At 44.0% G+C, this 20,374-nt stretch overlaps 1 protein-coding gene across 1 annotated transcript in view; it reads left to right on the forward strand.

The window, feature by feature from the left end:
- The first annotated feature begins 293 nt into the window (after window positions 1-293).
- MBOAT2 (membrane bound O-acyltransferase domain containing 2) overlaps window positions 294-20,374 on the forward strand; it is an 85,790-nt gene continuing 65,709 nt past the window's right edge. Inside the window, exons 1-3 of the mRNA XM_052674350.1 lie at window positions 294-497; window positions 14,627-14,772; window positions 17,272-17,349. Coding sequence (XP_052530310.1) covers window positions 426-497; window positions 14,627-14,772; window positions 17,272-17,349 — 296 coding nt within the window. The 5' untranslated portion in view covers window positions 294-425. The remainder of the gene's footprint in view (window positions 498-14,626; window positions 14,773-17,271; window positions 17,350-20,374) is intronic.

Here is a 20,374-nt window from a genome sequence, read left to right on the forward strand (position 1 = left end):
CTCCCGCATCCTTTTCCCCTCGCGGCCGCGGGGCGAGACTCCAGGCCGGGCGCGCTACCTGAGCGCGGCCACGGACCCACCTCGGCGACGGGCGGCCCGGACGAGGCCGACCCGTCCCCGCGCCGCCCCGCACCGGCGCCGCCCCTCCGAGCTCCATCTTCCCCCTCCCGCACCCCGCGCCGGCCCGGCGAGGGGCGGGGATTGGGCGAGCCCTCCCGTCACTCCGCGCTCGCGCCGCGCTCCCATTGGCCGCTGGCGCCGTCAGTCGGCGGCAGGGTCGCGCCGGCCCCTTGTTGTCACGGCGCCGTGCGGGGCTGGGGCTCTTCGCGCCGCCGTTGTTGCCGCCGCCGCCACCGCCTCGGGCGCCCGGCAAGGAGCGATTCCTCCGGCTCCGCCGCCCGCTCTCCCGGCGCGGGTGAGACGCCATGGCCACCAGCACCACGGGCTCCACGCTGCTGCAGCCCCTCAGCAACGCCGTGCGCCTGCCCGTCGACCAGGTGAGGCTGCCGTGACGCCGCCCGTCCCGCCGGGGGCACGCGAAGCGCGGGGCCGCCTCGTTCCCCCGGCGCCGCGGGACCGCCCGCCTCGCGCTGAGAGCAGGTGCGGCCCGCCGCCGTCCTCGCCCCGCCGGGTGCGCGCTGAGGCCGCGGCCGAATCGCGGGCATCGCCCCCGGGGCCGCTCCGCCGCCTGCGGCCGAGCTTGGGGTCCCGCAGCGGGGATGCGCGGCGGCGCCGGCCCCGAGCTGTGTGCGCGGTGTCGGCGGCCGGGCGGTGCCGAACGGGACGGGACAGCTTGGCGAGTGGCCGTCGGGGGAGCGGGGTCGGCCTCCTCCGTCCGCGGGATGTTTGTGTGCCTGTAGGTGTGTCGGTAACTTCCGAGTGAGTTCTGTGCATCTTATGGCAGCGGGAGTGCTTAAAGGAAGAAAATGCTTCTGTTAGTGCGTGAATGAATGCAACGGGATGAGAGAAGCAGTCTGCCGTCCCGTGAAGGGATGCTGGTGCCTGGGCTTCACGGCGCACACCTCGCGGGTAGGAAAGTGATTTGAAATGAAACCCAGAGGAAGGAGCGCGTCCATCGACTTCTGAGCTACCTGCTCTTCTCTGTTTCTCTTTCTTCCGTGTGTCTGAGATGTAGGTGAGGTAACCACAGGTGCATGGAAATACCTTCCAAAAAGCTGCTGGAAGCGGGCAGGTTTCAGTGGAGCTGGCTGTGATGGGGTGGATGCTGAGCGCTGCTGGCACTGCCTCCTGTGGGTATGGCTCTGTGGCTCCGTGCTGTGTGCTGCTGCCATGGCTTCACTGGGAAATAGGGGGTGGAGTAAGAGGTGATTACCTTTTTATGGCGTGTTACCGCTGTCCTCTTATCAGCTTATCAGCTACTTGTAACTGAAGTCTTAAACTTAGTGTTTTAGTTTTAATTCAAGAGCTTTTGATATGGCATTCTGGTGGTAATGAGGTTACTTCTTATCAAAGCCTGGAGATCTTACCTGTTTTGAGTATGTTGCAACAGATGCTCCTGTAAGGGTGTTTTTGCAAATAACTCTGCTTGAGCTCTGTGAGTTCTTGGGGGTTATTACAATGGTGGGTGGCTAAACATAGGGTTTAGAATATTACTTTTATGAAAAGCATTAACAAATGTGTATATGTGTTTTTTCTATATCAGTGGGCTGCAGTATCAGCCCTGCTGGGTAGGGAGAGCTTTGACTAATGGGGTCATGAAGAGTTACGTGGGGCATGAAGAGTTACAAAATTATTTTGCACTAAGAACGTGCCTTTAACTGATTCAAAAAAGAGCAACAAAAAGCAACGCTGTGGGTTAGGGCTTTGTAGACTGTCAGTTGGAGAGCCTGTCTCAATAGTAACTGTGTAACACAGAACAGGGAATGTGTTCTGTGTCAGGGAGGCAAAGGTGGTGGCGAGCGTGAGGGCAGAAAAAGGAAATGCACCCAGAGGTTGTGTGTGGCACTCAGTGACACTATATGTGCACTGGGTATGGAAACAGAGCTGTGCTTGGGGAAAAGGAATGAATGAAGAGCTCCTGATCAGTGCATTGTTTCTGCCATCTAACTCAAAGTCCTGCTGTGATGGGTCCTGCCATGAAGCAGGCACTCAGAATGATATGCTGTGCCAGTGGTTAGAACCAGTGGATAAACAAGATTAAGCTTTATTTATCTACTTCTCTATTTTGGTTTTTACCACAAGTAGATGCTAATATTTTTATCTAAACTATTGTGGTTTACAATTAAGCAATTACTCTCTGTAACGATCCTGCTCTACGATCTTACTGGAGGCGAAGGTGTGTAACTGGGAGGCTGAGTCCAGGCAGCGTGTGGCTGTGCTGCTCTGCTGGCTGGGTGGGCAAACAGATGAAAGAAACTTGCCTGGTGGCACAGAATGTAAGTAGAAATTTCAATTACAGGTGAAGCTGATATCTCTAATTTTGACCTGATTTGTTGGATAATTGGATGAAAATTTATGTGTGGTTTGAGTGCAAGAAAGCAGATGGACTGCTTCTGGTAGAATGAGAGGCACAGATCTGTTTGAAACAGTGTGTTACAGAATCGTAGGGGTTGGCAGGGGCCTCTGGAGATGACCCAGTGCAGCCCCCAGCGTGCTAGCTGGTACCAGCCTGGAACATGGAGGATGGCAGCTCTGCCAGAGCCACTGGCCATGCTTGTGAGGCCATAGAATATCCCAAATGGGAAGGATCAGTGTGTCCATCTCCTGGCACCACACAGGGCTATCCAAAAATCAGACTGTATGTCTGAGAGCACTGGGGCTGTGCACGCTGCTCTGGGGAGCCTGTTCAGTGCTTGACCATCCCTGGTGAGGAACCTTTTCCTGATATCCAACCTGAACCTCCTTCTCTGGGTTGCACGAGGAGAGCTCTGCTTCTTTAATGATTTGCTCTTCATGAGCTTTCCTCTTGGTAGTGAACCACCAGTTGGCTACTGGGAAGGAAGCTTGTTGTTCCTCTTCTGTAACTACCCTGCACAAGGTGTTATGCGATCATTGGCCGCTGTGTTAACTCGTCCTTTGGCTCTTCCCTGCTCTTGTACGAAGTGAAGTGAAATGCTTGCTTTGAAAACCGAATGTGTTTTGTGATGGGCTGCTGCTTCTGCCTTCATTCAATCCCTTTGTTGCTTTCGGTCTTAAGATGCTGGGGAAGATGGCTGGTGTGATCAGCAACCTGAGTCTGTCTCTGTAGATTTGGAAAGTCCAACATGCAGACCTCTTTTTGTATATAGTTATAGGAAAAATAAATGCACTCCGTGGGGTAAAAACCTCTATCTTCTCACTTCTTGGAGCAGCCAGGTTTCCTGCTCAGCAGGGGAAGCATCCTGTTGACAGCTCTGTGTCTTGGGTCCCTAAAGTTAATGAAGAGTGAATGCATGTAATTGCCCACGATTCTCCCTCTGTCTTGTTTGACAAGAGAGGGAATAGGAGAAGTTATGTCATTCCCTCCCCTTGCAGCTGGAGAAGTGCAACAATAATTACCAGGAAGGCTTGGCTGCTGAAGGTTTTGTTGCATAATGCATCGAGGTTGCAGCTCTCAGTGTTGTGTTACAGCCTTGTCTCTCACCTAGGCTTCTAGTTTTCCCATCTATGCTCCTGTCATGCTGGTGTCCCTGCTGCTTGCTTCTTCCTGCAAGGGGAAGCCTTGGCAGGCAGCGTGCTGGGCTGCAGTCCATTTCTAGCTTGGTCTTGCTGATGACAATCCCTTGTCTCTTGGTGTGCCAGCTCACCTATCTTTATATCTGAGAGATCTAAGTCAGTTGTGAGCTGAGGGTGGTCCTAGGAGAGCAAAGCTTGGCTCAGAGTCTTTGCTCTTTCACTGCTTCCACCAGAGGGAGCAAAATTTGAATCAGAAAATCGGCAAAAATTAGTTGAAATATTCCCGCAGTTGATTTGCCATAGAAACAGACAGCAGTTACAGGGGAGTCGCTGGGCAGCAGGAATGGGAGCTGGGTGATGCCGGTATGTGAGCATCAGCTGTTGGCACTTGTCTGAGAGATTGATGTGGAGATTGTGGGGCATGGGCTGGAGAACTGGATCTGCTAGCTGCAGCCATCACCTTCCAGATAAGATCAGCAGAGCTGCAGTGTTTTTTAGCAGACGTCACCAAATTTCCTCACTACTTATTTCTACTCATCTCTTGTTGTTTTTTTTTTTTTCTGTTCCCCTGACAGTAATTTTAGCTTTTATTTGAGTAATGTGCTCATTTATGTAGACCAGATAGCATTTTCTTCAGGAGTCCCAGAATTGAAATTGACCTTTTTAAAGAATAGCCATAAAGATCTCAATGAACCTTATAAACTTCATACCTTAGTGACTGTGAGCAAGGCTGCTACACCTCTGCATTGCTTGCAGCACACGTGTCCTGGTGCAAAGTACCTGAGCTACTTCAGCATGCCTTGAATGCAGCCAGCTCTGCAAAAAGCAGTGAACATTGATGTATGTTGAGCCTCATATTTCTCCTGGTTGCCTTCAAGAAGGGTAGGCAGGATTATTTTTCCCTTGGGTGTTCCTATGAATTGTGCATTTCTTAAATGCATGTAACTGGAAAAATGCAACTGTGATGTTTTGCAGCATTTCAGTACCTAAAGGGAGCCTACAAACAGAAGGGGAATCAATTCTTGAAAGGGTAGATAAGAGCAGGACAAGGGAAAATGGTTTTAAGTTGAGGGAGGGAAGATTTAGGTTGGATGTCAGGGGTAAGTTTTTCACTATGAGAGTAGTGAGGTACTGGAACAGGCTGCCCAGAGAGGTTGTGGATGCCCCATCTCTGGAGGTGTTCAAGGCCAGATTGGATGGGGCCCTGGGCAGCCTGGTCTGGTATTAAATGTGGAGATTGGGGGGTTGGAGATTCATGATCCCTGTGATCCCGTGATTTTGACTTTGGATGCTTTGGAGATGAGCTCCTGCTGGAGTTTGGGTAGAAGACCAGGCATGGAAGTTATTTTGCTTAGCAGCCTGGTTGCCTGCAGGAAGCATCTGGACACATCTCATAGCTCTATGGTATTCTGGGAAGTTTTGGGCATTAGCAGTGCTGTAGTCTGCCTTGTTTTCTGCCCAGGCAACCTGACACAGCCTCCTGAGGACTGAAATGCTTGAATCTAATGAAAGCCTTTTTGTTTAAATATAGAGGAGAAATTAAAATGTTTGTGTAAATGTCCAGAACATAGATGCCTAGTCTTGTCTTAGAATTATTTGACTATATATATTCAAGGGAGGTTCTAGTTGGATCTTAGGAAATATTTCTTCTCCAAAATAGTGGTCAGTCAGTGGCACAGGCTGCCCAGGGAGGTGGTGGAGTCACCGTCCATGGAGACGTTCATGAACCATGGAGATGTGGCACTGAGGGATGTGGTCAGTGGGCACGGTGGGGATGGGTTGGGGTTGAGCTAGATGATCTTAGTGGTCTTTTCCAACCTTATTGAGTCTATGATTAAAAAATGGAAAGTGGTAAAGAGCATCCAAGCTTTTTTCTGTTAGTGACTTTCGCTGATGTAACCCAGGAAATGTATGAGTAATAGAAGTGAGTAAAAGTGGTACTGATGGGTGTGTGAAATGCAAACGTTGAAGTAAGGGAGTGGTCGGACGAGGGCTTTGTGCCCCTCCTTTGCCCTGTGCTTCCCATATCTGCTGCTAGCAGTCAGAAAAATGAAGGGTGGGTGGTGGTGTGATTTCCACTGGCAATGGATGGAGGCAATGAGTGATCAGAAGCAGCAAGAGGTGCTGTGCTCTGCATTCTGTGTGCCATTCCCTTTAAATGGATGTTTCAGATATTTCACATTTCCTAGTGCAAGAGTGGCAGGCACTCTGCTTTCTTCTCTTCCACTCTTTTAAAGGAAAGTTCAGGAATATGCCATCAAATAGCTCTGGTCTCTTTGCAGTTGCGCTTTTCCTGGAATCCAGTGTTTGAGGCAACATCTGCACACTGTGCTGTGGGTGATGCTGGTTGGAGTTGCACTGTGTGAGATGTGTAGAGAAGGATGAAATTGCTGGGAGAAGAGGAAAAGAAAAAAAAATTGGCAGGAGACAGTGACTGCCTTGAAGGAAGGAGTGGGAGCTGACAGAAATGGAGAGAAGGCAGCAGACGCTGATTGCAGTGCTGGGAAAGATGAATTGTCTCTTAAGTGCAGGGAAGACTTAGTGCAAAAAACGAGGATGTCTCTGTTTATTTCAGGTTTATGAACACTGTTGCGGAGACATGAAAGAAACAGCTACTTAGATTTTTTTAATTCATGCGGAGGAGATGGTGGATTTTCCCTTTGATACAGCCTCGATCGCTTTCATAGTAGGGATTTCTCCAGGTTTTTGTGAAGTAATGGGAAACCTGAAAGACAATTACAGCCCAGGATTTCTCCAGCGAGCAGCTGAAATGAACATGCTTTACCTGAGCAGTCTGGAGTTACTGCTTTGCTTTGCCCGATTTTTTTCCTCATCCTTAGGCAATTCATTTAGCTGCTGTAAGAAAGAAAGCTGCTGGTGCACGAGTCACTCCTGCATCCAGGGTGCCGTTCAGGAAGTGCTGCAAAAGCACCATGTCCTAGGATGCTGAGAAGAAATGCTTAAGTGCCCAGAGAACAGGTTAATAAAGAAAAAGCGTTAAGGCACGCTAAGGATGACAAGAGTAACTTGTTTTGTGGAATGAATAGCTGCTACTGTGCTGCTTTGTTTGTTTTTGAAGAGCTGCTGTTGTAAATCAGCTGTACTGCAGCTATACAGCTCTTCTTCCTCGGAGGGCTGTGGTGGGCACAGTGCTGCTTTCAAAGAGCTCTGGAAAATGCTCACATGTAATTCACCAGCCTCAATACTTGCTTCTTTTTAACACCTGTTTATCTTTTTTGGCCTGATGAAGATCTGTGCTGCAGCCTTAATTATGACATGTTTAGGAACAGTTAGGGATGAGATTTAGTAAGCATGGTGACTGTGAGTTCACAGTTGGACTAGATGATCTTTGGCCTTTTCCAACACTTAGGATTCTATGTCTTTATCAAGCTGCTTATTTTGACTTGTGCACTTCTCATGAGTAAAGGTTCCCCTGCTTTTTTCTTGTTTTCCAAAGGGAGTTCAGGCTGTGGGGTTTCATTTTCTTTTGGAAGATAGGAAGACTTCACACAGCCAGGTGGAATCCTGTTTGCCTAATGCATGCATCTTTCCAGTGCCACTTTTAAGGGGTGTGCTGGTGCAGTTCTTCACTATGAATATTTCACTTGATGCTACTTTCCAAGGTGAAGAAGTACATGTCAACATCAGGCATTGTTTTTTGTATTTTGCATTCCCTGTTGCAAATAGAGCAGCTGGGCTATTTCTATTTATCTCCTTCTTTTAAATGATCATTGTAATGATATTTTCAACAGCCAAGCCATCTTTGCAAAGGAGCCATACCTCTGCCTTCTATCCTGGAATAAGATATCCAAAGCGGAAGATGCTGCTTCGGGCTGGCTGTAGCAGTGCAATGTTACTGCAGTACGTGGGGTTTGGGTGTTTCTATTTATGTCTCATTCAAGTGGCCTGAGCTGAAGAAGGTGCTCGTGTTTTGCAGCCTGTTAGGTTGCGTAACTGCAGTTGGTATCTTCTGTACTGGTAGTGCTTCCTCTATAGGTAATTGCTATTCTTTCTGACCTGCCTTCTGCTGGGGTGATACTCTTGATTTTTTTTTACTTCCTCCTGTCTATCATTTAACAAGGAGCAGCTGTGCCAGGGCCTCACTGCCCTCTGACTAAAGAATTTCCTCCAAACTTCTAATCTAACTCTCCTCTCTTTTAGTTTAAAACTTCTCCCTTCGTCCTGTCACTGTCTGCGTGTGTAAAATGCCAGTCCCCTTCCTGTTTATAAGAGGTTCCCTTCAAGTGCTGGAAGGCTGCACTGGGGTCTCCATGAAGCCTTCTCTTCTCAGGCTGAACAAGTCCAACTCTCTCAACCTTTCTTCATGGGAGTGATGCTCCAGGCCTCTGACTTCCTGCAAATAGAAATGATGGAGAAACCAGTGAGATCCTGTCCTTTTTCCCTTTTTCCTTCTGCAAAGGAGCTGACCTTAATGTTTTAGTGATGGGTGGAGAATGTTTGTTTTACTTGCTGAGTAAAGGGACTGCTGCTGTTCCTGGATTTCTGCAAGCTTTATAAACAAGGGTTACTGTTGAAGTGGGATTTCAGTTTCCATTTCTCGTATACCAGAGTATAATAGTAGAGCAGAGGTTGAGAGTACATGTTTATGGTTATAACTGGGAAGAATACTCCCAAATATGTTGGTTGTTTTTTCAAAGGGCTAGAAAAGTGAGTTACAACAAAACTCAGTGTATGCTCTAGATAATTATTACTCGAAGTATTATATAGGTTGCTCTAAAACTAATACCTTGTATTTATTTCCATGGAACCTAAAGAGAGCACTAACATTACTTGACAGAAGAAGTTCTCAGCTACAAAGCATTATTTTTCATCATAGCCACCACCATCGGCTCTGCATTTTTGCCAGTGATGAACAAGAACCTGCATGTTGTGTTCATAAAATCTGCATGGCCATCCAGAATGGAGCTTGTCACCACTGCTGAAATGCACCACCTACCCCTCAGTGTGCTCACATCCACTGTTTGATCTCCATAAGCATTCACAAATGCCAATGGGTGCCATTTTTTTCTGTATGGAGGCATTCAATGACACACCTTTGCTTTATAGACACTTCCATATCAGACACCATTGTGTCAGAGTGCCTCTCTGCTGCCATCTGTCACAGCGATGAGTAATGGAATGTTGATGGGAAGGTTCAACCTCTACTGCTATACCACTGATGTCTACTTCTGATGTTGTGGGCCAACATAATAAAGTATTACTTTTGGAACAGCCTTTGTAAATAAAAGTTTGCCATTCAGATGCACATCTGACTATCTTGTGTGTTGCTTATACTCCAGAGGCAGAGCAGAGATCAAGGTTAATAATGTTGTGCATGCATGTGTGATAAAAAGCCACATTTTGGATAGCTCAGTAGCTGAATGGGTCTTTGTTTGTCAACAGAATCCTGGACTGTTGTTTTGATGCTGTAAACACTTGCGCCTTTTTAGACTGAGTTCTGCAATCTTTAACTGGCCAAACCAAGTTTTGCTCAGCAGAAGCAGCATCTTAGGCTGTCATTCATATAGGGATGATATGGGGAGAGGGAAATGAGACCACCACCAAAAATACCTAGGCTTTAGCACAGTTTCCACCTTTGGAGCAAACTTGCTTCTTAGATTTTGGCTACTGCTGTGTACACGTAGATGTTCAAAGCTCAGTGCCTATTATCAGATAATGCTACACCCTTATGAGCTGAGCAGGAAGAATATTGTTCAGTTGCCTTCTTTCCACCCTTGAATGAGCACTGGTTGTTTTCAGTGTAAAATGCATATGTTGTTCTCCAACGTGATTAAGAAATACAAGTTAAAATTTAAAGCTGGTACAGGAAATAGAGATAGTGTTAACATTAGTCATGTCTATCTTTGTTTTGGGCTTCAGTCAGCTTGGGAAGACAGCATTCAGAATCTAAGTGCTTAAAGCTGCTTCCTAAAGTTCATAAACAGATGAAGTATAATGGTGGCAAGCTTTTGCCAGTATTATAGAAGTTGGCTAACAGTGTGTAGAGCACAGTCTTAGAGCAAGTGGCTGCTCTTAGAGGAATTGTGCTTGGAAGTGTGGTCTGAAAATGGCTGACATTGGTAGTCTACAAACAGAGCAGCACAGTCTTTGTTACGAAGAACACAAAGTTAACATCTCCCACACTGGTACCACCTAAAATAATTGCTGCTGCTTCACGTACTTTTCCTCATATTCCTCATGGGATGAGGTTGAGATGGCAGGAGTGCTGATGAATTGAATCTTTGTCACGGAAGGTGATTGGTATTCTTTGAACCAAAAATGGACTTGAAAGCATCACCATAAGGTTTATGGCCTTTGAATTGAAAGAGGAACGCCCTGTCAGTTTGTGATGTTCTCTGAATGGAACGCTCAAGTATCCTTCAGCTTCATCCGATATCGATGACCTCTGGGATTCTTTCAGACCTTTCCCAAAGAATTGAAGTAAATTACTGGACGCTTTGATTTTCATTCTTGCCATGGGATTATTTTTTTGATGGAGAAATTGATTGTTGCTTTCATATAATAATAGTTGTCACTTTTGGTTTCTTAGTGGTTTGGCAATAGGCAATTACAGGAGCATCGTGATTGTTCTTTTTCTGCTGGATGGAGGTTAGAAATTGGACAGGAGAGCTGTCTGTGCTTTGGGTGCCGTAGGGACGCATCAGCTCTCCTGTGTTGAAAGGAGCTTTTGGGGAACATGTGTAGATGTTTTCAAGTCTTCAGCCGATGGCTTTGGGGAAAGAGAAATGGCTGTGACTTAAGTGGCATGAAGAGCAGTATGGAATGGGCAATATGGGACTTCTAGGTGTTACTGTCGTTAAAATCTTAATCGGTGCATAAAAATTGCACAGCAGTGTATTAAAAACGAGTTTGAGAGAAATGGTCTCCTGTATTTCATTCTAATGTGAACTTCTAATAAACCATTAATACTTTTTAGATGCTGCCTATGTCAAAGATGGGCCGTTTGTAGCAGTTCAAATTGTTGTTGCTAAAACTCTGAAACTGAAAATCCTGAGCAGTCTGTAACCTTGTTCTTCTTTTCCTTATATAAGGAATAGATTCCTCAAATGCTTTTCTTGAGAAACAGAGTGTTTTTACAAATGCAGCTCACAAATTGTATTTAAACATCTAAAAATCTAGAATCAATGTTTTTTAAAGAAGTTTTGTTACAGACTTTCTATTGACATTTGCACAGTGCATGCAAGTGGGAAATTTGACATGTAGATTAATGCGTTTTACAGCTCAATGAGTTTACTAGAACAGCTGAGTTCAAATAGCCCAAGCATGGAAACTGGTTTGTACTCATGTGGCACTGTCATGTTTGGCACAAAAGGTGCAGGGAAGCTGTGCTGTACCACTGCTCTTGCACCAAAACAGCAGATTGAACTTGAAAGTTGCAAGGATACGTGTAGCGAGTTTTGAAACACCTTAATATTTCTAAGAGGGATTTGATAGGCATCTATGTCAGTAGTTACTGGATGATCATTGCTGATCATTTGTGCCATCATTGTAAGTCGTTGGTTTTTTCAGTTCTTCCATGTGCACACAGCAGCAGTAATGGAAAGTTATATGGGGAGTATAGGGGTTACAGTCCCTATAAGCTCAGCTTATATGGTCTGTAACATGAGGAGGTCAAAAACTCTATTTTTCTTTCATAGATACACTGAATTACAACGCCTTGGGGTGAAACTTCCTGTTCCACACATTGGATCAGGTATATATATATATTTTTTTTACCCCTAAGACTTTAGCTTCTAATGGATCCAACTTTTTATTCCTCCATAAAACCTGAGCTGCTTGTAAGAGTGGCTTTTATGACTGAAGGGAGACAACTAGAGTTGGGTTTGTGGAATTAATCATGCTGCCTTCATGGTGTTGTCTTTGTTCCTTGCGGGCGTTCTGTTCCAGTCTAACCAATTCATGAGGTGTTTAAAAGTTGTATTCTGCCCGTACTCAGAATGTTGTAAGGGTTTGATGTAAGCTTTCAGGAGGTACCCAAGTCTATCACTCCCAGATGTTGAGGTTACCGTACGTGATATTTGCCAGCTGAATAGCTGCTTGGCTGTGCACGTGTTTTCTGTGTAAGCTTGCACAGTGATGATATCCAGCCCTGCCCTCTGAGTGACTGTTTCATTTGCCTTCTGGCAAGAGAGTTCACTTTCATGCTGTATTTCAAGGCAAGCTGTATGTCTGAGATGGTCGTGCAGCTCAGGGCAGAGCTCTTGCTAGCTGAGGCCAAGTGAAGATGGTGATTGAGAAAAGGCTGAATGTTGAATTTTGCTTTGTTTGCATCAAGTCCTGTGGTGCAATAGGAGTGTATCTGTAGGATGTTGTTGCTAATGAAGACCCATCACTGATGCTGTGATGGTTTTAGGAAATTCTGCTGCTGAGGTCTAGTCTACAGGCTAGATGTCCCATTTCCTTTGGAATGTATCTTCTGGTTCAGTTCAGGTTAAATTACAATATGTATGTATCTGATCTGTGTGGACGCTGCTGTATCATGCATGCCAAAGCATCTTTAAGTGAGGATGCTTGGGAGGCAGCTTTCAGCAGCCCGCCTGCCTGCCCTGCAGCGTGGTATAGATGCTGGAATTGGAGGTGAGCAGGATGGGCTTTGGAAGCCTAGAGTCTCTCTTTACTTCCTATAGGACCAGCAGGGGGTTAATCTTATTTCCATGTGAAATGAGTTGATACTTTTGATAGCTGGAGTGGCAGGAATCTGTGCTTTGGGCTGAAGCAATAACTGGTAATTGCAAACAGGTGAGCATCGAGTTTGTCGTAGAAATGCCGTGTTTTGTTTCTTTTTAAAACGTAAGCAATCAGATATTCTAAGTGTCTATGAAGTGAATGGTTAGCCTGCAATAGTATATGTTTAAACATCAGGAGGAGCATCAGGTGAGGATTGTCTGACTGTGATACAACCCAGCAATGGTCACAACTTCTCTTCATGTGATCTCCTTTCCTCATTCAGAATACGAGTCCTCCTGCTTTGCTGTTTTTCACATCTGTATCTGCCACAGAGTTCTAGTGATCTAGAGAAATAACGTAATGAAAATGTCATCGTGATGACTTCAGGTTTTGCTGGTGTTCTGAGCTGCTTTGGGCCTTATTTATAGGAATGCTGAATATTCATAAGAGCAGCTGAAGCTGTATTTTCAAAGCACAGCTCCAATTGAAGTTCTGTTGAAAGTACTGACTGAAAAGCCAGGCACTATCTATTGGAAATTAGGCAGCTGAAATTAGTGGGCATTTAGTTTACACTTTGGACTTTCATTATCTTGTATATTCTTCCCATGCTGTGGTCAGATCTGCATAAACATGCCTGTGGGGAAATGTAAGGTTTTGTATTTGGTGTAGATGCAGATGGTAAGTATTTAATGGCTTGGAGGATACAGGCAAAAACTGGGCAACTGTCCATGTGCAGAATGAAGCAGAAATGCAGCTGGGGAGAACAGAGGAGCATTACCAGGAGGAGGTATATGTAAAGACTAAATGGGAGATGCACGGTTTTCAACTCTTAACTTGTGTATATTTTGCTTTTGTATATATGTATTTAAAGCTTTGGGGGCACCTGGTATAATACAAGGCTGTAAAAACCATCAGTGCTTTCTAAGCCATATTTCTGTGCCTTGTGAGGCAGATATTAGGGATGGATGGGTAGGGTTAGGAGATGGCCCCGAGGTGCCGTGTGAATATTGTGGTGGTGTCTTTTGTGCATCCCAGTGCGCGTCCATCTGTGCATTTTTGGGAAGAGCAGTTTAAAAGCACTCCCTGCTAACTGTGGAGTCACTTGTGAGCAAGGATTTCAGAACAGGCTTGCGTTGCTTAGGTCATTTGTTTGTGAATTTCAAAGACTGTAACCTGACATCCTTAGATTTCTGTACATTTTTGTGTCAGTTGGGATTATTCCGTGTCCCTAAACCTACAAGTTTATCCTGAGTTGTAAAGCTCAGGGTCTGCTGTTTAGCTTGTCCACTCCTGCAGAAACAGTGGTACAGGTTGGAGATTTACATTTCTCCCCTTGCCATGGCAACCAGACCTCGTTGCCTTTTCTCTCCCAGTCCTTGCCACCTTGCTTTCAGAGGTAACCTCTTCTCTCACTTCCCATCCCAGTCTGCCTGGGGTGTGAGTTCTTGGGGTCACAAACAGATACAGTGCACATAATGCCATTTCCATCAGAACATAGTTAATTACTTGGGCTTCTTTATTTTTCTTCCCCTCTGTATATTTGATCAGTTTGTTTCTTTCAGTGGCTCATTAAATCCAACTGTTTTGTATGGAACTTTTCCACAGAACCCAGAAACTCGTCCTGACTTATAAATCTTCTTTTTCATTTGCATCAGTGTGTATAATGGAGAAAAAACAGGTCAAGTTATGCCCTGGAAGAATATCCCCTCATTCATTTAGGATTCTTCAGTTACTGCTAAAAGCATAATGTAAATGTGGGAGTAAGCAAATGGATGGCCAAGCATAAGTGACAGTTGAGTTTAGGGAACCTGCTCTGTTAAGAAGAGCAGCACTGTGCCCACAGCTGCTTTCCCTGTTAGCACTTAATGCTTGTGTAACTCGCTGGTGCAGAAGGGTTTGGAGTAGTACAGTAGAAGGGGAATTATTCCTTGCAAATGGGAAACCTACGGATGGTTGAGAAGATGAGTTCTGTAGGTTGTGGTTGCAGGTTGTCCCAAGTTCCACTCCAGTAATTAAGTTTAAAAAACAACCAAACCCACATCTTCACATTACTGAGAAGTGTAAATGTGCCTGTGAGAGAAGAGTGGTTTGGTGTACAAAACTTGTTTGATATGTGCCCAGATTGCCTCTATAGCTTTGAAGTATCCTTTCTATGTGGTTGCTGGTGGGAGCCCTGCTTTGTGCTTGGTGGAGCTCTGAAGGTGACGTGCTGTGAGAAGAGCTGTGGGAGAGCCCAAAGTTCTGCCAGTTGCAAACTGTTTATAGTTTGTCAGCCAGTTTTAATACACAAGTGTGAGAATTGTTCTTTTTCTTTTTTATGCAGGTCAACTTCGTAGTGTGCCAACTGTTTGCCTTGCTTGCGGCTATTTGGTTTCGAACATACCTTCATTCAAGCAAAACTAGCCCATTTATAAGACATGTTGTTGCAACCCTCTTGGGCCTTTATCTTGCACTTTTTTGTTTTGGATGGTAAGTTGCACTTAATTTCACTTCTAAAGGATTCATTAATTTTTCATGCCTTGTTTGCAGAAAGCAATGCTTTCGTGTGAAGAACGTTACCTGTGTTTTTTAGCTGCTGCAAATGTACAGCGAGTGCCTTAAATTTTCTGAAGTGCAGAAGTTTTGAAAGAGCTTCCATTTGTGAGCTGGTAGCTAACACTCTCTTGTAGTTTTGGGAGGAAGGAGCAGGTGCAGCTTAAATGTGCTTGGAAGGTCTTCTCTTGGGACACTGCAGATGTGGTGAGAGCATTTCTCCTCAACATTATCTGCATGCACTAACTCTCCAGGTCCTCTTCTGAGTATTGAATATCATCTGACTTGTTACAGGAAGAGTACACTGCAGAGCTGATGATGTTCCCAAGTAGTATCAAGCCCCTGAAAAGGAGTTGTTCTTGGTTTGAGGGTTTGGGGTACATTCATGTATATTTCTTTTTGTTTTATAGGAGGAGTTTTGTTTAAAAACTTAAATTTTCTCTGATTGCTGCTTTCACATCTTGATCTTCGCAGAGCATACCAGGACAGAATGATAGTATGGCTAATAAAGGGAATGCATTTAGTTGAGAGTTTTTTCTTTTTTCTTCTTCAAAAATTGAAATGGCTCTCATCTTCCCAAGCTGAATTAAGAGCCAGTTCAGTTCAGTGCACTGCAAGCAAACTGCTTTTTCAATTTTGAGTATATAGGGGGCTTAGATTTACACTGATTGTAAGGAATTAATCCCTTCCTCAAGCTGGAGTGTGGGTGCAGATGGGAAGATGCATACAGCACGTGCACATTGTGTGTCTGTGCACAGCGTGTATAAATAAATCTTGGATTCTAAGCCACAGATTTATCTCTACTTTGACACCTTATGGAGGCTGTCCAACATTATTTGATAGTATTATTTCTAAATTTAGGAAACATCAAACTTTTACTCTTTGGATTTACACATGCAATTTACTTATATATGTAACTAACTCCCATGCATTTATTCAACTTTTGGCCCTGGTATTTTGCTTTGAGCAATCTGCTGTCAAAGACTTGAGGTCCTAGCTGCAAGCAAGGAGAATGATACAGCAGATGTGTGTGGTTTTGGTGAGAGCTGTGTAAGCTTCAGAAGCACATTTTGTGTCTGCATTGCTTTGGAAGCAGAAATCATTAAGTGTAGTTGTAATGACAAGTGTAACCAAACCAACAGCACGGAAGACCTCGAATACCTCTTGTTTATAACTAAAACTCACTGTTCTGTACAGTATTTAGATGCATCTCATATGATTGATGTCATATTAAAAAAAAAAAATTAAAAAATTGCTGCTGTTAATGAGATTTGTACTGAAAGAAATATATTTTCAGAGACTGTAATCTTGACACACTATCCATGTCAATCTGAGCTTCTTCAGGCTTTATTGCAATGTATCCCTCCATCTGTTTAAAAAGCAACCTTCCTGACGTGATGTTTTCATGTCTTTGTTATGTGGTGTTGCTTATATGTGGTTGATCGGAAGAGAAAAAGTGAATATGTTTTTAATGGGCATTTGTACATGATAAATGGGCATTTGAATTTTAGTTAGCCATAACTTAAACAAGGGTAGCTATTAGTGGAGCATGGCAGCAAGTACTGATTGGATCTTCCATTGGAAGTTATTTTTCAAGGTCAATCAGTATCCAAGTGAATTTGTTTCTATGAGATCATCGTGTTTAGTCTTCTCGCAGGTCCCTTGCTCAGTAGCTTTTAAGGTATCACATAATGAATGAATGAGGAGTGAAATTATGCAGTTGCTGACAAGCTGGGAAAAAAAAAAAAGCAGATCAGGAGAACAGAACAGGAGCTACTTTGAGGCTGCTTTTCATAGGGGAAAATCCCAAACTAGATCAATGTATCTCTTGAGTGCGCGTAAATGTTACTGAGCACCAAGCTGAAGGTGTGAATCAAGTTTGATTAAGGACGAAATGCTGTTCCCCATCCCTAGTTAGCTATTAACCACGTGGGGCAAGGAAGCTGGCTGGGCACATCTGCTATACTTACTGCCTGGGAAAAGAAAATCTTCCCTCATACTGATATTGTGCTTGCTGAAATATGGTTGGCCTTATCTGAGATCTGTTGTTGCAGATAAGTGAAGGGGCAGATATATGGGAACTAAGCCACAAAACATTCATTTTATTTACTCATGAAATAATGCTGGATGAAAGTATTGTAAGGCCTGATAATTAAGATTATCAACACTTTATATTCTTGTTTACTAGATGGAGAATTCTAGTTAACTCTGTAGTCTTTGCTCATTATTACTGTCTGTGCTGTGCTAAAGGGGGAAGCTATTGGGAGCAGAGAGGGCTGCTGCAAACCTAATAGAATGCATTCTAAGTTTTTGGTAAGAAGTGATGGAGTTAGAACTAGAGAAGCCTCCTCAAATTAACGTTAAGTAAATAAATAATGTAGTTGATTGTCATTAATGAAAATGCCTTGAGTGATTATTTTTTTTTTTTCCTCCTAGGTATGCCTTACATTTTGTTATACAAAGTGGAATTTCCTACTATCTCATGATCATTATAGGAGTGGAAAACATGCACAAGTAAGTTTTTATTCTAAAGCATAATAGTAGAAAAATTAAAGAATGCTACTGTTGTGCTTCCTTCTAGCTGTGCATTTGTGCTGCTTTTAGTTGTAGTGGAATGCCCAGATCTTTCAGTATTTGATTTCTGCTAACTGTGAGGGTTTTTTTCCAGCAGAGAAAATGGTTTATCGGGTATTTTTGCCTCCTTTTTGAATGTCTGAAGCTTGTTATAATTGGCAATATCCCCACTGAGACTGGGGATAACAATATTTTCAGCATTCTGTTTTTGTTTTTTTTTGCCATTATTAAGTAATGTTAGGTTTCTCAAAAAAATAAGATAATGATAGAAATGTATTTTGATAACATCTGTTGCTAGTAGAAGGAAGACGTCTGTCTGAGGAGATATGTCAGTCTGTGAGATATATATTATGGTACTGTTTGCCATGCTCTTTCTTTTGTAGAAAAAGCACAGAGCAACTGCTGTCTTAGACAAAAATACCATCATAAAATTAAATATGTAGGGCATGATTTGAGGTTTGCTTGAGCACACGATTAGATTAGCAGTATCTGAAGCCATGCAGAACATAGCTTGTTTTTCTTTTTTAAATTATTCTTGAAACCAGGAAACACATGTCTCTTATTACTGTATGCATATGTTTTAATATTCCACTAGGCCAGAGATCAGGACCAAGTCAGGTTCCCGCACTGTTAATTCCTGCATAAACGCTCAGAACAGCAAATCTGTGCTTGAACAGGTTCCTGATGTGAATGAAGCTGTCAGGAAAGATGCTGGTAAAAGAATCAAGAAGGAGAACTGCTTTACACAGGAAGCCAGGGTGACCTTCATGATGGTGTTTGTTATAACGCTCTGCTCTGTTATACTGTTACTGAACAGAATTTTATTCTGTCCCTGGTTGGGAACCGTGTTAGGCTCTTGTTTTCAGGATTGCCTGCAATGGCTGACCTAATCAAACAACTATGGAGGTGAGAACTTTGGTTGGTTGGATGGGCAGTTTGCTCCCTAATTGGGAGGTTGCTTTGGTAAGAAGTTGTTTTGAAACAACAGGTTCATCTTGATTTCTGTTTGGAAATGCAAAGAGGAGGCACTGCATAGGTATATCTGGGTCTTCATCATAACAGATTCTGCAGACTTCTCGTGAAAAGAAATCTCGTGGTTATTTACTTCACTGGCAGTGAGGCAGGTGGGAACGCACGCATTTCATGTTCCTGTGTTGGAGTGTGGGAACTGACAAGCTCTGGGTTCTTCTGGCTCATTTTAGCTGGTGCAAGTCTGAGGCTTTATCTGCTGAAATGACTGCTGCGCTATGTGCAACCGTGTGTGTTCTCTTAGCACGGTTGCTCCTCACCTGAGAAGGTAAAACTCAGATTTGACTGCTGGGCTTATGTTGCTGTATCATGGTATGAATTAGGATGCCATTGGATGAAACTAGAAAGCTGCTCTTTCAATGAAGGAAAAAAAAATAACAAATGTAACAAACACTCATTCTTCAAAGTTGACTAGAAAAACAAGCCTTATTAGTAAAGCAGTTGTTTTATTTCAAGTAACTATTCCACGAGTTTATTTTACTAGCTGTATTTTAATGCTTTTTAAGGACTTGGGTTCAAATGAAAGCTTGTGCTGCATAGCTATGGAGTATGGCATGAAGGCTGCAATGAACAGTAAGTTTAGAAAATGCACTAGTAGTATAAGGCTGGTGAGAGCATTAGAATGTCTTTAAAGATGGTTGTTGAAACTCAACCTGAATAGAGTTAGTCTGGTGTCTAGTAGTTTTTGTAAGTCAATTCATAGTTGCTCCTTTTTGGTCATTTTTGCTGATACAGCAGTATGAATAGAAAATCTAAGCATCTGGCAGCCTGGAAGCACAGTAGTTCTGCTGCTAGCTATTCTCTGGCAGCAGCAGAATAATACTGCTGTAGCTTCCTGTATTCAAAAACCATATTGAGGTTCATACTGCTGAATAAATAAGAGCAGGGCCAGGAAGCAAGCATGAGTGTCGGACTGCGGACAGTACCTGTTTGGGGCAGTTTTGGCCTCCCCCAGTCAACACGAGGGTAATGCTTGGATGCTGTCTGGGAAGCTCCAAGAGCCGTTCCTAAGAGGCGACAAAAAAGACTGTATAAGATCATCTCTTTCAGTTCTCACAGTACCCCTGGAGGAGTAGAGTCTCTCGGTGTCTCTATATGTCAGTACCTTTTACAGAAGGATTACACCCTGTAGTCCTGATGTTCTGCTGTGAATACAGTACTTTTCACATGGCACCCTGGTTCTCCAGCCCTGAGGCCAGGTGGTGTGGCCCTGCCCATGTCCTACTGGTAGGTATGTATATATACACCTCTTCAGAGTACTTCTGTATGCCTGCATTGTTTTGTGTTCCACTTCATCGGTAGTAGAAGAGCCCACTGCCTGGCAGCCCCATTTAAGAAGTTACCTGCGCTGTTCATATGCTGGTTAAACTCAGATACCACAGAACACCAAGTACTTACATAGGATGGAAATATGGATTCAAGTGATTTTGGATTGAAAAAACACTTGCATATTATGCAAACTATTCTTCTGTGATAATCACAGCGTGGCTCAGGTGGGCAGGAACCTCTGGATCCATGTAGCACAGCTCTTGCTCGAGCAGGGTGCCCAGCACCACATCCTGGCAACTGTTGGAAATCTCCAAGAAGGAGACCCTACAGCTTCTGGGCAACCTGTGCCAGGGCTATATCCAACTTGCATCCAAATTCATTCACTGAAGTTGATTTTGCTCTTCTCCTGCCTGTCATCCTACAGATGAGTTTATGAATTGGGATGTCATTCTTTGTAACAGTACCTCATTCTCTCCAGCCTCTCTAAAATGTGTTTTGACAAATTTAGACTACTTACCAGCGCAGCTGCTATATATTGGGCATACTGACATCCTTACCAAGGAGCAAGTTTTGATGAACTTCTATGTTTTGTAGAACGAACTTTCAGGTCTGGTGCTGACAGTCTTCCAGACCTCTCTCATTTTCCTCATGTACTTCCTTTGGTTCC

The sequence above is a fragment of the Tympanuchus pallidicinctus genome, unplaced genomic scaffold (assembly GCF_026119805.1).
Source record: "Tympanuchus pallidicinctus isolate F22 unplaced genomic scaffold, pur_lepc_1.0 scaffold1, whole genome shotgun sequence".
Lineage (NCBI taxonomy): Eukaryota > Metazoa > Chordata > Aves > Galliformes > Phasianidae > Tympanuchus > Tympanuchus pallidicinctus.